Here is a 23,241-nt window from a genome sequence, read left to right on the forward strand (position 1 = left end):
ACACGTCTTGCAAGATGAACCGCTTTAATGGAACTAGAAACAAAAAAAAAAAGAAGAGAGCGAGCCAGCGCTGCCACGTGAGCACGCGTCAGCTCGTGAGGAGCATCCATAATGATGATGTTTGGTCATCTGTAGACCAATGACGAAGAAAAGGAAGTCACAACAGCGTGCTTCCAATGAGAATTTTTTTCTGCATCGATGACTTCGCGTGCGGTCGAATCTGGATACTTAACCATAATATTACTATCTGAAAGGTAAAACGTTTTAAGGAAAATGTACAGTTGGAAATTAGCCCTCTGTTTGCTCTCTTCTGCCCCATCGTGTGTTTTGCGCTGTTAAGAATCTATAATTCTGAAGAGAAATCGTCGTGAGGATTAGAGAAATATAAATGGCTCTCCAGAATGGCTACGTTGCGGACAGCAATTCTGAATACACTTTTATTCCTGGGATATGTTTAAACACTTGTTGACCGCATGTGGGACACGACAACAAGAATACTTGAGGCCAGTCATGTCTTTGTCGCTCATAAATATACCTGTTAAGAAAAAAAATTGAGCCAGTTCCCGCCTGCGAAAGCTGTTCGAACTGCGGAGCAGTGATTTGCCTGTCGTTCCCTTCTGTTTATCTTGTGTTTATCTGATCTTTCCAGTTCATGTGTGTTCCTTGTGTTTATCTGCCTTTTGTGCTCTTTTCTCTTCTTTTCGTGTGAATATGTGTTATTTTCTATCCCTTTCCGTTCTTTGCTTGTGATCAACTGATATATTTTGTGGTTATCTATTTTCTGTTTTATGGTCTGCTTACTGCTCACATATGATCACACGAAGCATATATTTTGATGCTGTGGATGGCTCTATGAACGTGAAATATTTCTGAAAATTCCCGTTGATGTCGAAGAAAAACACAAACCACAGACACAGTCATTTTGCCAAATATTTATAGAAATATTTGTTTGGAAGAGGTTTACGCTAAGCATTGCGTAATGGCGTGGCAGCCACTTCATTTGCACACTCCGCCATTCTGTCTTTTTTTTCTTGTATGGAGGCGTTCGGTTCGCATGTGCATTTCAGTGTCGCCGACGCCGTGCAGCCAATATTTTCTTCATAAAAAGAAGCGTTAAACACGAAAAAGCATTTGCACGAAGTGCACTCACTCCACATGGAGCCGCCCTTCAACACTCTTGCATCGCCTGAGATACCAGGCCCTAAAAAAACAAAAAAGAAAAACATTTTTTAGACGCTTTAAAATCTGTATTTTGTTAAACCTTTATATTTAAGGGGCCTGCCTTTTTGACAACTGCGCAATCAGCGTTGAATATTGAATATAAATTAGGTTAGTTAAAATGAGGCATTATTTGGCACAAAATAATTGATCCGCCGCAAAGGCGAAGCACTGAATGCGATAGCAATGCAAATTATTATGCGAAGTAAGGCTAGCAGCTAACTCCTGGAGCCTGCAACCCGGCATACCTGAACAAGACGGCAGTATGAGGAAGCACGGCTTCTGCAGCGAGCGAAGCCTTGCTGTCTTCGTGCTTTGTATCACTTCCTCGAAAACAGAGCGGTGCGAGTGTTCGTTTGCTGCGCTCGCACGTTTTGATTCGCACAGAGAACGTAGGACGCGCAGGGCGATGTTATCGATTTGGACATTACACGCAACGTCACGGCGCGCCGACATCACTATCGAGGGTTAAAATGCACCGATAGTGTTCATATATTTGCTATCGCAATAAGCATTGCCTTCAACTACATAAATCGCGTATTCGCCGCGAGATCGAGCACAATCGGCACCTAGCGGCGAGCGGACGAAACCCTGTGGTGTGGATGGCTCCTTGCGTCGTCAGCTAGCCACACCGTGTTCGCATGTGCGCGTACGTCATCCAGGTCCTCATATTACACCTTATTCTGTTGTGCTAGCACAGTATCAAATGCTTGTACTTATGCTTACACGATATACATAACCATTTCGTCTTATGAGACTTGTATGCGCTCTAATAAGCGTGTAAATGTACGTGTCGGTATGGCACTACGTCTAACGATCCATTTGTCAAGATCATTTCAATCTGGGTATCACTTTGTCGTTGAAGCACATCCCATAGTGTATTTGTCGTGTCTTAAACGAAAAAAAAAGTACTAAATGTTGAGGTGTGAATGCAGAATTTTAGCGACACCATTTCTTCAAGTGTTGACGACTTGGAAATCCTTGTGATACCGCAAAGCATGAACTAGCGTCTGCATAGGCTGGTTAGCCTTAAAAGAGACCTGAAGCCATGTATTTCTATAGCAGTACGTGTATTCATGCAAACAGAAAATCAGAGTGCACAAAGTTCTACTTCATCTAATTACGCAAAAATACAGGCTCTTTTGATTGTAGCCGCTAGAGCAAGAAGCAAATGCTCAATAGGCTCAGTCGCGAAACACTATTTATACTGTGGTATAGGCAAAACACAATTTAAACACGAGCGAATAAAGCAAGAAAAAACATCGTGCACAGTGCAATACACGAATGTGACCGAAGACCACTACACCGTTTATTGGCAGGAGGCGTTTCTCTCACACGTAATGGGAACGTTAGGCCGATTTAGCGCATTGATTTGTCAGTGAAGGGCGTATGGATCATTATTAGGCTGAGTCAACGCACTCTATTCGCCGACAATACACTCAAACCGCCTACGGCGAAGCGCCCCTGCGTACATTCGTATACGCGCAGCTGACCACCTATCCACATAAACACGGCGACGGTGCTACGACCTATAGCCCGGTTTCCAAATCCAAGCACTCCCCAGTGCTTCAATCCCGGGGAGGAGACGGCTCCACCCCATCGAGGCAGAAATGAACTTGCCCGCTTCTCTCCGGCTCACAGTCTACTGCTGCTAGTGCCATCACCTCCTCTCCATTAAGCTGGTTGAGCATCGACTGAGTATACGTGGGGCTTGCGTTGCTTGCGTGTTATATTGCATAATTATTACACATTGGTGGTTATACTGCTACCTTTAGTATGTCATAATGCCGGGTAATCGGAAGAGGAGCGCAGTATGGTCGTTGTTCGTAGAAGATGAGAAAACGAAAAGTGCAAGGTGTAATAAATGTGGTAAGCACTTCTCGAAGCCAGCAACGGAGACAAAGATATCACCAGCTTCACGCCCAGTCTATTCACGTGCCAAAGAGCCATCTCCCAAATAAAGGTGGTAACGACCAAGGTGACATTGTTGAAAAACCCTATCCTGACGACACCAATCCGCCTCTTCAGGTAAGTTATTAGTATCTCGCTATTTAGCCAACAGCCATCTCCCGACGATGGGTTCCTTGTGTCCAATGTGCGAAAGTGGGAATTTTCGCACACTGGACACAAGGGGCCCGTCGTCGACACTTTCGAAAATGGGAATTTTCGATCGTGAGTATCTGATAAAAAGACTTCTGTCCATATCAAAGACGAACGATGCCTCGCAAACAAAGAGATATCCGCTTTAAAAGCGCACATAAAAATGTCGATTAATCGATCAAAACATTCCACCAAAAGCAATTAATCGATTATTGGCTAAATCGATGAACGATTAACGATTATTGATTGAAAGTTTAATCGGCCATCCCTACTACGTGACGCCAACAGGCAGAAAAAAAAGAGTGCTCCACACTCGCCGTCATGGCTACGGGCGGCGCTGACTCACACTCCCACGTTGAAAATGTCCATATATACACCATAAAGTGGACGGGGGGATGGCGGCCGCGGTAGCTCAGTTGGTAGAATATCGGACGCGCTATTCGAAGGTCGCAGGTTCAGCCCCTTCCCCTGGCAAGTGATATTTTCGTGTATATATATATATATATATATATATATTGTAGAGAAGCATTGGAACGCTCTAATGGGTCGTCCTCTCAAGCGCCTCCTAGTGGGTCACCCTCTTCGCCTATCCTCGGAGAGCGCGCCCCTCGTGCTCGTGCTCGTGAGAGTCTGCGAGTCTGCGCTCTGTCGTTGTGCATCGTCGCCGTCAATCTCGCCGTCAATAAACGTCTTAACAAAGTGGTGGAGAGTGCTGTACCGTCACCACAACTTCGGTCTCCATTCGATGCCCCTGGAGCTTCAATCCCGTACCGTGCCATCTACCATGCCGCAAGACGCCGCTCAGCAAACGCCGCCTCCTGCTCCGACCGCTTGTCCCGGTGTCCCCCGCATCCGTGACCCTCCTGTCTTCACCGGCGCGGATGGCACCGACGTGGAGGACTGGCTCACGATTTACGAACGGGTGAGTGTCCCAAATAAATGGGACGAAGCAGGCAAGCTGAGCAACTTGGTTTTCTACCTCGCGGGTGTGGCAGGCATGTGGTACAACAACCATGCATCCGATTTCCCGACGTGGTCCGATTTCAAGACCGCCATCGTCGACGTGTTTGGCCGCCCTGCCGTCCGTAAGCTGCAAGCCGAACAGCGGTTGCGTGAACGGGCACAGCAGGCCGGTGAATCGTTCACGAGCTACATTGAAGACATCCTTGACTTGTGCAAAAAAGCCGACGCGAGCATGCCGGAATCTGAGAGAATCAGGAATGTTATGAAAGGCATCGACGACGATGCCTTCACCATGCTGCTGGCCAAAAACCCTCGCACAGTGGCAGAGGTCATCACGCTGTGCCAAAGTTACGAGGAGCTGCGCCGGCAGCGCTTGATGACCCGTCGACCGCCATCACGCGATGCTGATCTCGCGGGCTTGTCGGCCATTTCCGACCACTCCACCTTGCTCGCCGAAATCAAGTCGTTCGTGCGTGAGGAAATTGCCCGCCAGATCTCTCTACTGGCTTTCGCTCCACCGCAGCGTGTTGACCAGCCGCCCACTACCCTCCTGCCTCCTCTCCGCCGAGCGATTCAGCAGGAAATCGCAGAGGTCATTCCTGAATACCACCAACCGCCTCCAGTGCATGCGCCACTAAGCTACGCGCAAGCTGTAGCCAGGCCGCCCCAGTGATTCCTGTGGCTGCACCGCGAACTTACGCCGAAGCCGTCGTCGGACCCCAGGCCTTCGACGCGGCTGTGCCGCCTACGTACGGCGACGTCGTCCCCAGGCCCCGACTCCTGCCCACAATGCCCTCATATCAGCAGCCGCCTCGTCCGTCCCGTTCTGCGACATGGATGGGACCCGCGAACCGCTGGCGCACTTCCGACAACCGCCCCATCTGTTTCGAGTGCGGTTGCGCCGGTCACGTCGCACGCTACTGCAATCGCATGGAGCCGCCTCGGGTCGCATCAGCCCTCCCCAGCCAATCAAGCCGACCTTATTATGACCAAGCGCCGCCTATGTCACCGACGTCCCGCGCCGCAACATCTACCCGCCGGTCACCGTCTCCACGACGTCGCTCACTGTCGCCCATGCAGCCACGTCCGGTCTCACGTGACCAGGAAAACTAGTCGTCGCAGTCCACGAGGCAAGGGCTGCGAGGCTATCGAACTGCGAAAGCCCTCAGCGAAGCCCATCGAACGTGATAGACGTGTTTGTGGACGGTGTTCGCGCATCTGCCCTTATCGACACTGGAGCCGCCGTATCCGTCATGGACGCCAAACTTAGCCGATTACTGCGAAAAGTGACGACGCCACTTTCCGGTCTCTCCCTCTGTACAGCCAGCGCCCAAAGTATTCACCCTACAGCGGTGTGCACCGCCCGCGTCATTATTCAGGATGCTCTGTACGCCGTCGAATTGATCATAATTCCAGCCTGCTCTCACGACGTCATCCTAGGATGGGATTTTCTCTCCCTCCACGACGCCGTCATTCATTGCGCACCAGCCGAAATAGAGCTCTCACCGTTCCCTGATTGGACGCCGGCAGACAATCCATCGGCTGCGGGCAAGGTACATGTCAAAGACGACACCAAGGTGCCTGCAAACTCGTCAACGGCGGTGTCAGTCTACTGCGCAAGTCTTTCCGACACCGTTGCACTCCTCTCGCCATCTGACCGTGTTTGCACGAGGAAAGGCTTGCTGGTGCCTTTCGCGACCGTGCAAGTCACTCAGGGCAGCACCTCTATTTTTGTTATCAATCCATTCCCGTACAGTGTCACGTTGGTGCAAGGGGAATGTCTCGGTAGCGTGGAACCCCTCGAAGACGCACAAGTTATGGACGAACCAGATGAAATGCACAGCCACAGTTCCAGTACGCTCGGTGCTGTTTCCACGTCTGGTTCATCACCCGCTGATGTATTTGGTTCCTCCATTGCTGACAACCTTACGCCAGTCCAGCGTTCCCAGCTTCTGGGCCTGTTGGAAGAATTTCGCTCTTCTTTCGATGTCGCTCAAACTTCTCTCGGCCGCACGTCCGCCGTTACGCATCGCATCGACACTGGCACCCAGCCGCCACTGCGGCAACGTCCATATCGCGTATCTCCCACAGAACGCCGTGTAATCAACGAGCAAGTCGACGAGATGCTTCGCCGCGATGTTATTCGACCTTCTAACAGCCCCTGGGCGTCTCCTGTCGTTCTTGTGGCGAAGAAGGACGGTTCTGTGCGGTTCTGTGTGGACTACCGACGACTTAACAAGATCACTCGCAAAGACGTGTATCCACTACCGCGAATAGACGACGCAATTGACAGCCTGCAAGGCGCAGAATTCTTTTCATCTCTCGATTTGCGCTCAGGGTACTGGCAAGTACCCATGGCTGATGACGCTCGACCGAAGACCGCCTTTGTCACGCCCGACGGCTTGTACGAATTGAACGTCATGCCGTTTGGGCTGTGTAACGCGCCCGCCACCTTTGAGCGCATGATGGATACCGTTCTGCGCAACCTCAAATGGCACACATGCTTATGCTACCTCGACGACGTCGTTGTTTTCGCTCCGGACTTCTCCACGCATCTTGAACGCCTGCGGCATGTTTTGACGCGTTTGAGCGAGGCCGGTCTGCAACTGAATCTAAAGAAGTGCCGATTTGCAGCACGGCAGCTGACAATACTCGGTTACGTCGTGTCCAAGGACGGTATTCTCCCCGATCCAGCCAAGCTTCGGGCCGTGACCGAGTTCCCCAAACCTACGTCCGTCAAGGAACTGCGCAGTTTCGTAGGACTGTGTTCCTACTTTCGGCGCTTCATTCGAAACTTCGCGACTATCATATCGCCGCTGACGAAGCTCCTCGGAAGTAATGGGCCGCTCAATTCGTGGTCGTCAGAGTGCGACGAAGCTTTCGCGAAGCTCCGTCGTTTGTTGACGTCGCCTCCCATACTACGCCACTACGACCCTACGGCCCCTACAGAGGTACACACGGACGCCAGCGGTGTTGGCCTTGGCGCTGTCCTTGCGCAGCGCAAGCCAGGATTCCCTGAATATGTCGTGGCATATGCAAGTCGTACGCTTACCAAAGCCGAGAATAATTACACCGTCACCGAAAAGGAATGCCTGGCGATTATCTGGGCCCTTACGAAGTTCCGACCTTATTTGTATGGTCGCCCATTTGATGTCATCACCGACCACCATGCACTATGCTGGCTGTCATCCTTGAAGGATCCATCAGGCCGCCTCGCCCGATGGGCACTTCGCCTACAGGACTACGACATCCGCGTGCTGTACCGCAACGGACGCCAGCATGCTGACGCCGACGCACTCTCGCGCTCCCCCTTGCCTGACGACAATACCCACAGCTCAATGCCTCACAATGCCGTTTCTTCCATCGACATTTACACCATCGCTATCGAACAGCGCAAGGATCAGTGGATCGCTTCACTGATAGACTTGCTCACTGATCCATCGGCAACACCATCCACTCGCGCGTTGCGTCGTCAAGCCCACCATTTCGCCATTCGAGACGACCTCCTTCACCGACGCAATTATAACGCCGACGGCCGCCAGTGGCTACTAGTAATACCCCGCAGTCTCCGTTCTGACATATGCGAATCGTTCCACGCTGATCCGCAGTGTGCGCACTCTGGGGTATCGAAAACATACCACCGCATTCGCCAACGGTACTTTTGGCGAGGGATGTACCGCTACGTGCAGAAGTTCGTTCGCTCCTGCATCGATTGTCAGCGCCGCAAAGCTTCAACGCACCAGTCGCCTGCAGGTCTACAGCCTTTACCTTGCCCTGACCGGCCGTTTGGGCGCGTTGGCATCGATTTGTATGGGCCACTTCCTCTGACGTCGGCTGGTAACCGCTGGGCCATCGTCGCGATACGCCGAAACTGCCGCCCTCCCCGCGGCTACAGCGCGCGATGTAGCCTCCTTCCTGCTCCACCGGTTCATGCTGCGCCACGGTCCACCCCAGGGGCTGCTCAGCGATCGAGGCCGTGTCTTCCTGTCGGAAGTCGTCGAAGCCATCCTCAAAGAGTGCAACGTTGTTCACCGCAAAACTACTGCTTACCACCCGCAGACGAATGGCCTCACCGAACGCTTTAACCGCACGCTCGGCGACATGCTATCGATGTACGTCGCCGCCGATCACACAAATTGGGATTCGATTCTGCCTTTCGTCACCTACGCCTACAATACCGCCCCTCAAAGCACCACTGGTTTCTCACCCTTTTTCTTATTGTACGGCAGGCACCCGTCGCACACAATCGACACAATCCTTCCATACACGCCGGATCGATCGGAGTGTGCGCCTATTTCTGCCACAGCCAGACTTGCTGAGGAGTGTCGCGAGCTAGCCAGGACCTTCACTACACAGGACCAAGAGCGGCAGAAGAGCATTCGCAGTGCCACCAACACTTCTGCACCCACGTTCCTCCCTGGAGCGCTCGTATGGCTCTCGGTTCCTACCACTGCAACTGGCCTCTCTTCCAAACTACTACCCAAATACGAAGGCCCCTACCGTGTCGTCGAACGCACATCCCCGGTCAACTACCTGATTGAACCTATTGAACCATCTTCCGACATGCGCCGTCGAGGGCGCGACATTGTCAACGTGGAGCGCCTCAAGCCCTACCATGACCCGCTCATAGTGACCAGCTGTTAGGTCGCCAGGCGGCTCCCTTTTCGTACCCGGGGTAATTGTAGAGAAGCATTGGAACGCTCTAATGGGTCGTCCTCTCAAGCGCCTCCTAGTGGGTCACCCTCTTCGCCTATCCTCGGAGAGCGCGCCCCTCGTGCTCGTGCTCGTGAGAGTCTGCGAGTCTGCGCTCTGTCGTTGTGCATCGTCGCCGTCAATCTCGCCGTCAATAAACGTCTTAACAATATATATATATATTGTAACGAACAAATACAGCGCCTGCTCTAAAATAGCTCTATTTAGGGCGAACCTGTGCCCGTCAACACAAGACACACAACTTTTTGCAGAGATATCCGCCGCTAGCTGGTCCCAACCTCGTCTATTTCTTCACACACGTCGTCGCGTGCCGCTCATTCCATCAGCCGCCAGTCTTCTTCTTCAGCCCGTGGTGTCGTGGCACGCGCAATGCGACGTTGTAGTTCTGTGGCGGAGTTTGTAAAAGGAGGAAGCGGCATGCTTCTTCAAAGGGTGTCGAATAACTTGCGGCAATATATATATATATATATATATATATATATATATTGCCGCGCGTATGTGCCAGTAGCGTCGACAATGAAGCAGCGCGAGGACACTGGCCCCAGTGCAAGGACGAAGAAGACGTTGTTGTCATTTCAGCTACTGATAAAGCGTATTTGTTGGTCGTTCTCCTTTTGATCGTCGATCCCGCGTCGTTACACTGGTGGAGGTGCTGGGTAAGCTTCATGCTTGGCACGCCTTCGCGGAGCCGACGATCGAGCCCGGAATCACCACCACGCGTCGAAACACCGGTCCACCGTTTCAGTCGCCGTCGGCTAGGCCTGGCGCCCGAGCTCAATCCCCTGCCAGAAGGTTCCAGCAATCGTCCTTCAACCACCATGGCCACTGCAGCTCCATCGCACGTGACACTGCAGAATCCTATGATTCCTGAGTGTTTTCATGGTGAAGCCTATGAAGACGCCCACGATTGGCTGGACCAGTTCAAACGCTGTGCGAAATACAATCAATGGACCACCTCAGACGACAAGCTTTCGAACGTCTATTTCTACCTCAAGGACAATGCTCAAACGTGGTACATAAACCGGGAGAGGAGTTTGGCTACGTGGGACGACTTCCGCACCCAGCTGCTCGACACTTTTACCAGTGTCGACAGGAGGGAGAATGCGCAACGTCTCCTGGAATCTCGCATCCAGAAACCGAACGAGAGCGTTGCTATGTTCGCTAAAGACATGGCCCGTCTTTTTCGTAGGGCAGACCCTGAGATGCCAGAAGAAAGGAAGTTGCGGTATCTCATGCGAGGAGTGAAAGAGCAGTTGTTTGCCGGGCTTGTCAGAAATCCACCGACAACAGTCGCTGAATTCACTAAAGAGGGCACAGCGATCGAACGGGCCTTACAGCAGCGATACCGCCAGCATGAACACATGATAAACTCGGTAGCGAGTACCTCAGCCATGACTTTGAGTCACGACAAGCCTCTGCGTGAAGTCATCCGGGAGATTCTGCGAGAGGAGCTTCGGTAGCTCGGTTTGATTCCACCAACAGAACCGACGCCGGCATTATCTCTTGTCGCTGATGTCGTCCGGGAAGAGGTCCGTCAAGCTCTTTCTTCGCCAGGATATGGTGATGTACAACGGCATCTTACTTACGCTGATGCTGTCCGATGTCCAGTCATCGCACCTCCGACGCCGCCGACTCCGACTAGGCCACCGCCTACCCTGCAAACGCAGCCTATCTCGTCGCCACCAACCTTGCCGATCTCGCCGACACGCAGAATGCCGTACGGTCGACACCCGAACGCCACAACGTGGTTCAACGGAGAATCCCCACTGAACTACCAGCGCCGGAAAACCGATTTGTGGCGTACCGCTGACCGTCGACCGGTGTGCTTTCATTGTGGCGAAGCAGGGCACGTCTATCAAGTTTGCCGTTATCGCGAGGCTCAATACTCAAGATTTCCTCCCCACCCCGATTACGCTACGCATGACGGTCGGCGCACGCACAACGACGCTCCTCTGAGTCTTCCGCCGCAAAATCTCACCACGCCCCGATCACGTTCTCCATCTCCTGCACGGTATAGTTCACCGAATCGTCGCAGTTTTGCCGACGTCACCAGAGGCAGGTCCCCTAGCCCGCGACGGGGAAACTAGACGCAGCGACCTCCGGGGGTGGGGTTGCCAATCGTGGAAATTCCGAACAGCCCCCACTACAGACGAACGCCAACTCAAAGACACCGACGCCAAAGACTGCGATTACAACGACGACTACGGCGACTGCGACGAATACGACGAATACGACACCTGCCGATGTAAGCGAAGTGGTCAGCGCTGACCTTGTCATTCACATTGACGGCCATCAAGTGACGGCTGTTGTTGACACTGGCTCCCACTTTTCGATCATCAGCCTACAACTAGCCGACAGATTAAGGAAAGTAAAGACACCATGGCACGGGCCCAATATCAGAACTGCCGGAGGTCAGTTGATGACACCTGTTGGAAAGTGCACGGCCCGACTCATCATCGCGGGTTCAACCTTCGTCGCCACCCTTGTGATTCTTCGTGAATGCTGTAAAGAGCTCATATTAGGAATGGATTTCTTGCGCGAATACGGGCCTGTGATTAACATCCACGACAAGAGCGTAACATTTGCTTCACACTCGGGCACTGCTAACGATGAGGAAAACCAGCGACCTCGTTTGCGTATCGCCGGTGACGACGTTATACTACTGCCACGCAGTTGCTCCCTTGTACCCGTGCGCTGCGACAGCCTGCAGAGCACCACTGGCGTCGCTGAACACATCAGTGAGCTAACATTCACTTGCGGCATTTCTATTGCCAGGGCCGTCATCAATATCAGCGATGGATGCGCTGAACTCTTGTTGACGAATTTCAGCAAGGAACGCCGACACATCGTTAGTGGCACTGCCATTGCCTATTTCGATGAACTTGCGCAAATCGAAGATTGCCATCTGGCGGAGAAGGTGGCACCGTCTACTATCAATGCACCGGCACCTGTTGACGTTAGCCCGACATTATCGGCCATCGAGCGGGACCGCCTTCTTGCGCTGATCCACAAGTTTCACGGCTGCTTCTCATCCACTTCCAGAGTTGGTCAAACACCGCTCACGAAACACCGCATCATCACAGAATCCGATGCCCGACCCATCCGGCAAAATCCTTATCGCGTTGCCCCAAAGGAGCGTGAGGCAATTCAAAAACAGGTGAAAACGATGCTGGAAGATGGCGTCATTCGGCCATCTAACAGTCCTTGGGCATCGCCTGTAGTACTAGTGAAAAAGAAGCGTTTCTGCGTCGACTACAGAAAGCTCAACCAGATCACAAAGAAGGATGTTTATCCTCTGCCGCGTATTGATGATTCCCTGGATAGACTACGAAACGCCCGTTACTTTTCGTCAATGGATTTAAAAAGCGGCTACTGGCAAATTGAGGTGGATGAGAGAGACCGTGAAAAGACCGCCTTTGTCACGCCCGACGGACTTTATGAATTTCAGGTGCTTCCCTTCGGTTTGTGTTCGGCGCCAGCAACGTTTCAGCGTCTAATGTACACTGTGCTATCGGGACTTAAGTGGCAAACCTGCCTGGTGTACCTCGATGACGTTATTGTCTTTTCTGCAACGTTCGAGGAGCACTTAAGAAGACTGGAAACAGTTTTTGACGCAATAAGCTCGGCCGGTCTGACATTGAAACCCGAAAAATGCCACTTTGGCTTTCACGAACTTCAATTCCTAGGTCACGTCGTCAGCACCCAAGGAATCCGGCCTGATCCGGATAAAGTTGCTGCCGTGGCGAATTTCCCGACCCCATCGGACAAAAAATCAGTGCGACGTTTTTTGGGACTTTGTGCCTATTACCGGCGATTTATTGTGAATTTTTCGCGCATCGCATGGCCATTTACCCAGCTTACCAGGGAAGATATCCCATTCGCATGGGGCAAAGACCAGCAACGGGCATTTGACGAGCTTCGCCAACGCATGCAAACGCCTCCCGTGCTCGCCCACTTCAATGAAGACGCGCCAACGATATTGCACACAGACGCTAATAATGTGGGCCTTGGAGCAGTACTCGTACAGTGGCAGGACGGCAGCGAAAAGGTGATCGCTTACGCCAGTAGGACGCTGTCCCGAACAGAAGCCAACTACACTACGACCGAGAAAGAATGCCTCGCAATGGTATGGGCAGTCCTCAAATTTCGCCCGTATTTGTACGGTCGCTCGTTCACAGTTATCAGTGATCACCATTCGCTCTGCTGGTTAATTAATTTGAAAGATCCATCCGGCCGTCTCGCACGCTGGAGTCTTCGGCTCCAAGAGTTCGACTTCACTGTTGCCTACAAATCGGGAAGACGACACGCCGATGCCGACTGTCTTTCTCGGTCTCCCGTTGAAACAGCAGACCAAGACAACGACGACACGGCCTTTTTGGGAGTCGTGGACACTGCCGCTTTTTCACGACAGCAGCGGGACGACGCTGAACTGCTGCCGCTCATTCATTACCTTGAAGGACGAACCAATAGCGTACCGAAATTATTTGCAAGGGGGCTGGCGTCGTACTGCTTGCGCAACGACGTTCTTTACAAAAGAACTTTTCACCTCGTGGCAGCAGCTACTTACTCGTCGTTCCCTCATCGCTCCGACGTGAGGTCCTGCACGCCTGCCACAACGAGCCGACCGCTGGTCACTTGGGCTACACTCGGACATTGGCAAGGATTAGGCAGAACTATTTCTGGCCGAAACTTGCCACGGTCGTGAAAACTTACGTGCAGACATGTCTAGATTGCCAGCGCCGCAAGCCGCCATCCATCAAGCCAGCCGGCCTGTTGCAACCTATTCATGTGCCGACGACGCCATTTGCACAAATCGGCATGGATTTTCTGGGCCCCTTCCCCACGTCAACTACTGGAAATAGATGGATAATCGTCGCCACCGATTACCTCACCCGATACGCCGAGACAGGAGCTCTGCGACGGGCAACAGCGGCTCAAGTGGCGCGATTTTTTATCGAAGCCATCGTTTTAAGGCACGGTGCTCCCGCAGTTATTATCACTGAAAGAGGTACCGCGTTCATGGCCGAGCTTTTGGACACCGTTCTGCGACTAAGTGGTACCGCCCACAGGAAGACAACGGCGTATCATCCACAGACCAACGGGTTAACCGAACGTCTCAACAGGACCCTGGCTGACATGATAAGCATGTACGTAGATGTAGAGCACAAGAACTGGGACGACATCCTACCCTACGTCACATTCGCGTATAACACGGCTCGTCAGGAGACCACTCGGAAGACACCCTTCAGTCTCGTTTACGGCCGTGAAGTTACAACTACGTTAGACGCGATGCTCCCTCATGAAAATGATGGCACAGAGACGGACGCTGAAGAATTTACGCAGCGAGCAGAAGAAGCTCGGCAACTTGCCCGGTTGCGAATCACCGAACAACAGGACTATGACGCCAGGCACTACAATCTCCGGCACAGACCCGTCACATACAACGTGGGCGACAAAGTGTGGGTTTGGACACCTATTCGTCGTCGTGGACTCTCTGAAAAGCTGTTGCGGAGATACTTCGGGCCTTACGAAGTCCTCCGACGCATCAGTGACGTCAATTACGAGGTTGTTCCGGGCGGCCTTCAGTGTTCCAAACGCGGAAGACATTCACCAGAAATCGTCCACGTGCTTCGGATGAAGCCATACTTTCAGTGACTGACTGCGCAGTGTTTTTTTACCCTGCTTTCTGGACTTTCATCATCGGGACGATGTTTTTTTTTAAAGGGGGAATAATGCCGCGCGTATGTGCCAGTAGCGTCGACAATGAAGCAGCGCGAGGACACTGGCCCCAGTGCAAGGACGAGGAAGACGTTGTTGTCATTTCAGGTACTGATAAAGCGTATTTGTTGGTCGTTCTCCTTTTGATCGTCGATCCCGCGTCGTTACAATATATATATATATATATATATATATATATATATATATATATATATATATATATATATATATATATATATATATATATATATATGGGGGGAGGGCGAACTTACGACGATTGGATTTTCTCTTCATAGATCTTCTTAACAGGGCGGAATACAGAATTGAGCACATCGGTGCTGATTGAACTGGACTGCAACCTGTGGTGTAGGCCAGGTGTAAAGGACCTTTGTGGAAAACGTTGGTGCATATTCATCATGCGCAAGGCCTTATTGGTATCGGCATAATTCATTGCTCTTATTCAGCATGTTATGCGCTGAAAACATGATAGTGGTGACATCGAAAGATTTGTATATATATTTTGTTACTCCTCCAAAAGCAAGCTTTGCTTGTGAAGCTGCTCCAAATTTTGAATTTTTTGATACAAAACGTTTTTTTTTCCCGTAACCTGCTCCAAAGTTGAATTTTTCTGCTCCAAAAGCAAGATTTTCCTGCGCTGAAAATTGCCCGCAATCATATTGTGGCTGTTGAACCACCTGAGTGCATGGTGTCACGTAGCCAGTAACCATGGCAATCCACTTTATCTCATCCAGAGACGTTGAGAACCAACCGGTGAGTGCGAAGTAGCTGATGCAGAACGAGACAGTGGCAGGCTAACAAGGGTCGGTCAGAGACATGCGAAAATCCTTGTGGCGTTTGTACAACACTCAAGCAGCATTGGATCGGTTTGTAACGCTAAAGGTCTTGCCAGAAAAATGAACGCCGCACGCGATCGTACGTGCGGGTTGTTTCCAGATGTAAAATGCTTGGGGTGTCGTGAAGCAGTTCACGAACAGTAGAACGAAGCATTTCAGCAACTACGAATGGAACCTCCTCTTCGTCGAAGCTGGTGCTGCGTCGTAGAGAATTCCGTCACGGAGCACGAAGACGTGGAGCAACGGGTCAACGGGGTGATAATTTGACTAACATTTATATCGCTAATTCGCAGCATTCAGCTATTAGTTGTACGAGTTGTTGAAGTCAGATATACCAGAAAGACGCGTCGGAATGATTAGCTGAGAAGTCGTTGGGTCTACGGGATAACGGGATAGGCACTCGCCATCCTGGTATATCGGGACAGACTTGTAAGTCACCTTAAAGCTATATTTTGGAGAGAGATTATACATTCATGATTATAGAGAAGGGTTTCTGCAGAGCACCTGGGATGGATCATCAGTGCCGAACATTTACAGACTTATCTGGCCGTCTGGCGCGTTCTACCTGCACCACTCCAGCATGATTCACAGCACCACTCCGGATCCTGCACCATTCAGAGCGCCACTTCGCATCAGTGTAAGGCTCCGGCTGCCCGTTGGGCAGCGCAGGCTTACACTGATCGGCAGTGGTGCTGTGAATGACAGCCACTGCCTTTTTAAATGCGAAGCATTTCTTAGCGAACCTCAGCCACTTTAGCCGTGTCTATCTACGTATCTATCTACCTATCTATCTAGCCGCCTACGTCTTGGCGCTCTCCTGGTCGTCTCCCTAACTTACAATATACCAAAACTGGCATAACAGGGGAACAGTGTATGACGAACACGATTCACTGGTCGTGACATAAATAACGCAATATACCTATCGCGTACGTCATGAAACCCTTTCTCTCGGTCACGTGTGGCACATAACCGTAAACCAGGTATGTGGCACAGGTGATACAGAGTCTCAAGCAACGCGGTAACCGCGAACGCACCACATTGACACGCAATGAAAGCATAAATAATTATAATTGTTGGGGTTTTATGTCCCAAAACCGCGATATGAATATGAGAGGCGTCTTTGCGAAGGGCTCCGGAAATTTGGACCATCAGCTTTTCTTTAACGTGTACCGAGGTCTCACAGAACACGGGTATTTAGCATATTGCCCCCATCGAAATGCGATCGCCACGGCCGGGATCGAACCCGCGACCTTTGTGTCAGCAGCCGAGCACCTTAACCGCTACACCACTGCGGCTGACGCAAGGAAAGCGAGGAAACTGAAGACAGAACATCCCTGGAAGGCGCTCAATTACCATCCACTCGCCCACGCGCTCCGCAATGCGGACCACGTGGATTACGCAAAAACCGGCGTGAATGCTTCCTACAATGATTAAGCTGAGAGAACGAGACCTCTCAGCATCACCGATGACATTAACATTGATTTATCAAGACCCAAGAACGCTTGGTCCTTATACTGCATGAAAGACGGATTGGATGTGGAGAGGACATCAAAAGACCTCGCTGCCGCTTCCACGACAGGGTGCATCATAGATCATTTCATCGTAACAGGCATCCAGGATTTTCACCAGCTGCACTATACCTCGCACTTCACTACACTTAGACTCCCCATAGCCACGATCACGAACGGATCCAATTAACAAGTCCGGTCCAGCTGCTGGTGCTCACTGATCACGTTGATGATGACCTTATTCAAGAACTCTCAAAGCCCCTTCTACACATGAATAGCGTCTGTCCATGTTCATTCTTCCTGTGTCCCTGTCTTGTTTATTTGCGCTTACCGGTTTTACCGTCAAGTTCTGCACATACACACGGGTTCTTGAAACGTGCATACGTTCTCCGTCGTAACGAACAAGTATAACCATAACAACTGTAACTGTAACTGTAACGTACATGCAGTGCGCTTGCGCGTGCCCCTCGGCTGTGTATATATGCAGGGAAACTTTCCTGAATGAAGCTTAGTTACGAGTAACGCCTGTCCTGTGCATCTGTGTTCCTTCTTTGGTATCTCAGCCGTGGCGGCTGCATTTTCGATGGAGGCGAAAATGTTTGAGGCCCGTGTACTTAGATCTAGGTGCACGTTGAAGAACCTCAGGTGGTCGAAATTTCAGGAGCCCTCCACTACGGTGTCTCTCATATTCATATCGTCGTTTCGGCACGTTAAACCCCAGACATTATATATTCTTCTTTCTCCTGTTCGGATTCGCGCTATCCAGTATTGAAGAATACAAGCACTACATATCAGCCTATCGCGTCTGGTGTTCGTAACACCCATGTTGCTGTTGCCATCGTTACGAAACTGTAAACAACTGGCTATATAATACATATACGACTCATCAAAATATAAGTGTGCGTATACCACTTTCATATTTCTCTAGCCTCATTCCGTAACTTTTCGCTCAATGTGAAAAATTACGCACAGTCACCATCCCGCACATGCTTCGCATAACATCGATTCCCACGGCACGTGAGATCAGCCGAATTTTTTTATTCTGGCAATCACATGGGGCATTCGCACCCAAATAGAGATAACTGCCTATATACATTTCGATGTATTCCTTCTACTTGAGTAAAAATTGACATGAGTTTGCAGCTGCCACCGGGACACCGGCTGCTTCCTGTCTAACTTTTTGTGGGGCGGGGCATATCTCCCCACTTTTCCGCCGACGTGTTTTAAAATTTTCCAGTAGGTGCAGCTTACCCCTTCTGTATTCCCGCCATCGGATCTCCCTCCGCTTGAGCCTACTAGAACTAGGAGATCGGACTGACAGTTCCAGGCAATGCCCTCGTTTTGGAGGTCCAAAATACGCGGTGTTTTCAAGCGTAGCTCGCATTGCCTCACTCCAGTCGGCTTTGGTGTCGTGGGTGTTCCCAAAAACAAAAAACAAAAACCAGCCACTCTAAGAGGCTTTACTGCTGCAAAACTCGTTTAGAAGTGACCGATGACCGGCGGTCTGGCCTTCGGCAGTTCCCCTACTCACCGTAGATATTTCGCCTGCGCACAGTCACTACATACCACCTCTAAGCCACTCGCTCTCGCTCCGGAGAAGAAAGGGGGTGATCGCGTGTTCGCTCGTCCCGGATGTGCTGTTTCACGCAAGTTCAAGGTTGGCTGAGAGAAGGGCAGGTCGCGTTTGGTTCGCTCCGCTGAAGAATAGATGGCCTTGAACGGTCCGTGAACAGCGGGCTCGTGAGCCTGCGCGTGCTTGCCGGGCAGACATACAGCTTTAGCAAGCGGAAATCGAAACGAAATGCCAACGACGCGCTGACTCTTAAGTGAGGGCTGCCCACGCTGAAGCAAAAATACAACGTCGAGCCTATCCGCAGGTGAGGACTGTCGCCGCAGATGCACAGAGACATTCGCCGGGCTGCTTCAGAAGTTCGGAAGGCGTACGTGAGAGCAAATAGACAACAAGGGCAGATCCTGAGGTTTGGGCTGCACAGGCACGGCTAAATCCCACTACCGAGCAGCTAGGCGTGGAGTGGGAAGCCGGCATGGGGGAATCTAAACGCAAGCTGCGAGAAGAAAATCCTGAGCCGCGGGTAAGAAGATCACCCGTTTACGAGAGGTTCCTATGCAGAATCAGAAGCTGGGTTCGTGGTAGTTGGTACATAGATTTTATGAAACTGTTAAGTGCAGGAAGACGGGAACAAGACAACACACAGAGCGCAAAAAAGAATAAAAGGAGAGAGAGCAAGCATAGAAATAACAGAGAAACTGATAGCCCACTTCACAAAGATGCGCAGAAACCATTTGATGAGTGAAGAGAATACAAATATGGCGTTTTTCTGTCGCAATAAATATCAGTTGGAAGTAACGCTCTGTGTGTCGTCTTCTTGTTGCCGTGTTCGTGCGCTTACCAGTTTGATAATTCCAATAAAGGCGACGACCAGTGCAGGAGCCGCCGGCACCTGTGCTTATCCTACTCATCTATTCCTATCAAGATGGCGATGGCCATGAGCTGGAAGTGCACCAGCATAAGCTGCTCCGAGAGCTGGGGTTGAAGCTACAGTTCTCGGCATGGAAGAAGGAAGGAATCTGGACGATGGGTTGTGCAATGCGTATGAAATAAATAAAAAAACATAGTAAGTCAGGCACACAAACTACGAGCTTCCCGCACTCCCATTTCCAGATATGTGAGACTTTTTTTTCATTACTCAAACCACCGGCATATAAGATGCTGGTAGGCATTCTGCCTACCCTACACACAGGCGTGCTGATAATCTGCGATAATCACAACGAACGCCCGGACCTCTTCGGCAATCAGTAGACCGGCGGGAGCCACGTGGGCGTCGGATATGGTGAAATTATTCAGCGGTGCCCTGTAATTTTCTAGAGTTGGGAGCCGGGCCTTCTCACTACTGCGTCATTCCCGCTCACGTATGTAGCAGTGCCAGCATAAACGGTGTTTGTTCTGGTATTGTATGTCTTGGTTACGGTGCCCGCCTTCGCTTAGCACATGACCTGCCTCGTGATGGGAGCCAACTTGAATATTGACCATATCTTGACCTGTACGTTTACCGTCTGTCCGAACTCTCGTATGTTATTCTAGTACGTAGTAAGCTGCAACATTGTCGTCTCAAAGCAAGCTCTGGCTCCCTTTGTTTGTCATAGCTCTTTCTTATACCGAAGCTCAGTTGCGGTTAATGTTAACAGACACAAGGCTGCCATATAACTCTTCCTGATAAGCGCTCGTGGAGAGCAGAGCTACTTATAGGTGGCTCTGCTCACCTATAGGTAGGGTGATTCCGGTGAAGGCCCAATCTTTTGGGCAGCCAAAAGTAGTAGTACCTGACACTCACGCTAAGTGATCGAAAACATGCACTAAGACGATAAAAGCAGGCGACTGGTGCAGACGATTCCTTAGTCTTGTGATTGTTGCTGGCAAGCGAGAATAGCGCCGATGCCATGTCCGCTGACATCGGTGCGAGCCTCATGTAAATGACCGCCACGGTTGCTGTGGGTAGATTTGAAACGGAACAAAAAGGCAAGCTGAAAGATGCCAAAAGTAACGATGCCACTTATTTGAGCGTCAAATTTGCAGCCAAACAGCTACTTCAGGCGTGAATGATGATGAAGTGTGCAAATGTGTGAAATTTACAGAAGATAATTCCAAGCCACTCCATAATAATGTTACGGGTAGCTTAGTAACTATTTATTAAATCGTTAAAACAGCGCAGGGTGCACAAGATGGCCTCAGTCCAGCAACAACTAGAGAAGCGACGTCGTCTTCCTCGTCTTTCATGCAGCCACGCTGCGGCGGCTGTATGGTATCATAATCCCCCGGCGGTAGAAGCACCGTCTCGGTGCTTAATCTACACGGATGTGGTCGAGGGAGGGTAATAAGGCTTTATTAAGCCTAGACACGTGAACGACGTCGCTTGTAGCTGATGACGACGTTGTTGGATCGGCTGGGACAATCTCATACGTAACGTCAGTGATTTGGCGAACGACACTGTATGGTCCAGTGTACCGTGACAGGAGTTTTTCAGAAAGCCCCACACGCCGAGTGGGAGAACAGAGGAGCACAAGAGAACCCGGAGAAAAGTGCTCGTCTCTATGACGACAATCATAGAGCTGTCTTTGGTGCTCCTGTGAGGCCTCGAGGCGATTACGACGAGTTGGCGCGATTGGTCGGCGCGGGCGATGGCTTCGGCGGCATAATCGGTGGCGGCGGGCAGCAAGGTGTCCAAGGGTAGTGCGGGTTCTCGTCCGTATAGGAGATAGAATGGTGAATAGCCGGCAGTGTCGCGACGCGAGGAGTTGTAGGCGAAAGTCACATATGGCAAATGAATGTCCCAGTTCTGGTGATCAGCCGCAACGTATTTCGCGAGCATGTCGGTTATGGTCCTGTTGAGGCGCTCCGTGAGGCCGTTCGTCTGTGGATGGTACGAAGTCGTAAACTTGTGTTTGGTAGTGCAAGACCGCAGGATTTCGTCAACGACACCTGAGAGAAAGGTGCGGCCACGGTGAGTGAGAAGTTGGCGAGGGGCTCCTAGCACTAAAATTATGTCGTACAACAGAAAGCCCGCAACGTCGGTAGCGCAACTCGTCGGAAGCGCTCGTGTGATAGCGTACCGCGTTGCGTAGTCTGTGGCGACAGCAATCCATTTATTTCCGGAGCTGGATAGTGGGAAAGGACCAAGCAGGTCGAGACCAACTCGAAAAAAAGCTTCAGCTACAACGTCGATCGGCTGAAGGCATCCAGCTGGAAGGGCAGACGGCCTTTTGAGGCGCTGGCAGGGCTCACAAGCGGCGACATAGCGTCGAACAGAACGGGCAAGTCCAGGCCAAAAAAAACGACGATGTACGCGGTCGTATGTGCGGGAAACGCCCAAGTGGCCCGCCAAGGGAGCGTCATGAAGTTGGTGCAGGACAGTCGAACGCAGGTGGGCTGGTAGGACGAGGAGTAAGTCGGAGCCGAGTGGATCGAGGTTGCGGCGGTATAGGATCCCGTCTCTGACGAGATACATTCGTAGAGGCGCGTCGCGAGGCGTTGACTCAAGTTGGTCAATAATGGCTCGTAAAGAAGGATCCTTGCGTTGCTCTTCGCCAATATTGAGCAGCTGCGACACAGAAAAAGCGTCTGCGATGGTGTCAGTATCGGTTGCTTCCTCCAGAGGCAGCGGGATAAACAATCCGCATCCTGATGCAATCGCCCTGTTTTATACGTTACAGAGAACGTGTATTCTTGCAGGCGTAGAGCCCAGCGAGCGAGTCGTCCTGTGGGATCCTTGAGTGAGGCTAGCCAGCAGAGCGCGTGATGGTCGGTGACGACACGGAATGGGCGCCTGTATAAGTATGGACGAAACTTGGCGACTGCCCACACAAGAGCGAGGCACTCGCGCTCCGTAATTGAATAGTTGCGCTCGGCGGGAGAGGGCAGTCGGCTTGCATAGGCTATAACACGGTCGTGTCCACGTTGGTATTGCAATAACATTGCTCCTATGCCATGCCCACTGGCGTCAGTGCGGATCTCGGTTGAAGCTGATGGGTCGAAGCGGGCCAAGACTGGCGGCGTGGTAAGTAGGGTCGTAAGTTGGGAAAAAGATGAGGCTTGATCAGGGCCCCAGTAAAACGGGGCGTATTCAAGAGGTCTTTGAGGGGGCGTGCAATGGTTGCAAAGTCCTTAACAAAGCGCCGGAAATAGGAGCACAGCCCCACAAAGCTGCGAACATCCTTTGGGGACGTCGGAACAGGAAAGCTTATAACGGCGCGAATTTTCTCTGGATCTGGGCGCACGCCTGTGGCATCGACGAGGTGGCCAAGCACGGTGATTTGACGACGAGCAAAGTGGCACTTAGAGGAGTTCAGTTGAAGTCCGGCTCTACGGAAAACGTCAAGAATTGCCTCTAAACGAGTGAGATGTGAGTCGAATGTGGGCGAAAAAACAATAACGTCGTCGAGGTAACACAAGCAGGTGGACCATTTGAACCCTAGGAGCAATGAGTCCATTATTCTTTCGAAGGTGGCCGGCGCATTACAGAGACCGAAGGGCATCACCTTGAACTGATAAAGACCATCAGGAGTGACAAATGCGGTCTTCTCGCGGTCCAGGTCATCGACGGCTATCTGCCAGTAGCCAGACCGAAGGTCGATAGTTGAAAAAGTTGGCC

At 51.3% G+C, this 23,241-nt stretch overlaps 1 protein-coding gene across 1 annotated transcript in view; it reads right to left on the bottom strand.

Moving 5' to 3' along the window:
- Positions 1–954: 954 nt before the first annotated feature.
- The window catches only part of LOC119383683 (uncharacterized), a 101,005-nt gene continuing 78,718 nt past the window's right edge, over positions 955–23,241 (bottom strand). The window contains exon 5 of the mRNA XM_037651959.2: positions 955–1,201. Coding sequence (XP_037507887.1) covers positions 966–1,201 — 236 coding nt within the window. The 3' untranslated portion in view covers positions 955–965. The remainder of the gene's footprint in view (positions 1,202–23,241) is intronic.

The sequence above is a fragment of the Rhipicephalus sanguineus genome, chromosome 2, assembly GCF_013339695.2.
Source record: "Rhipicephalus sanguineus isolate Rsan-2018 chromosome 2, BIME_Rsan_1.4, whole genome shotgun sequence".
Lineage (NCBI taxonomy): Eukaryota > Metazoa > Arthropoda > Arachnida > Ixodida > Ixodidae > Rhipicephalus > Rhipicephalus sanguineus.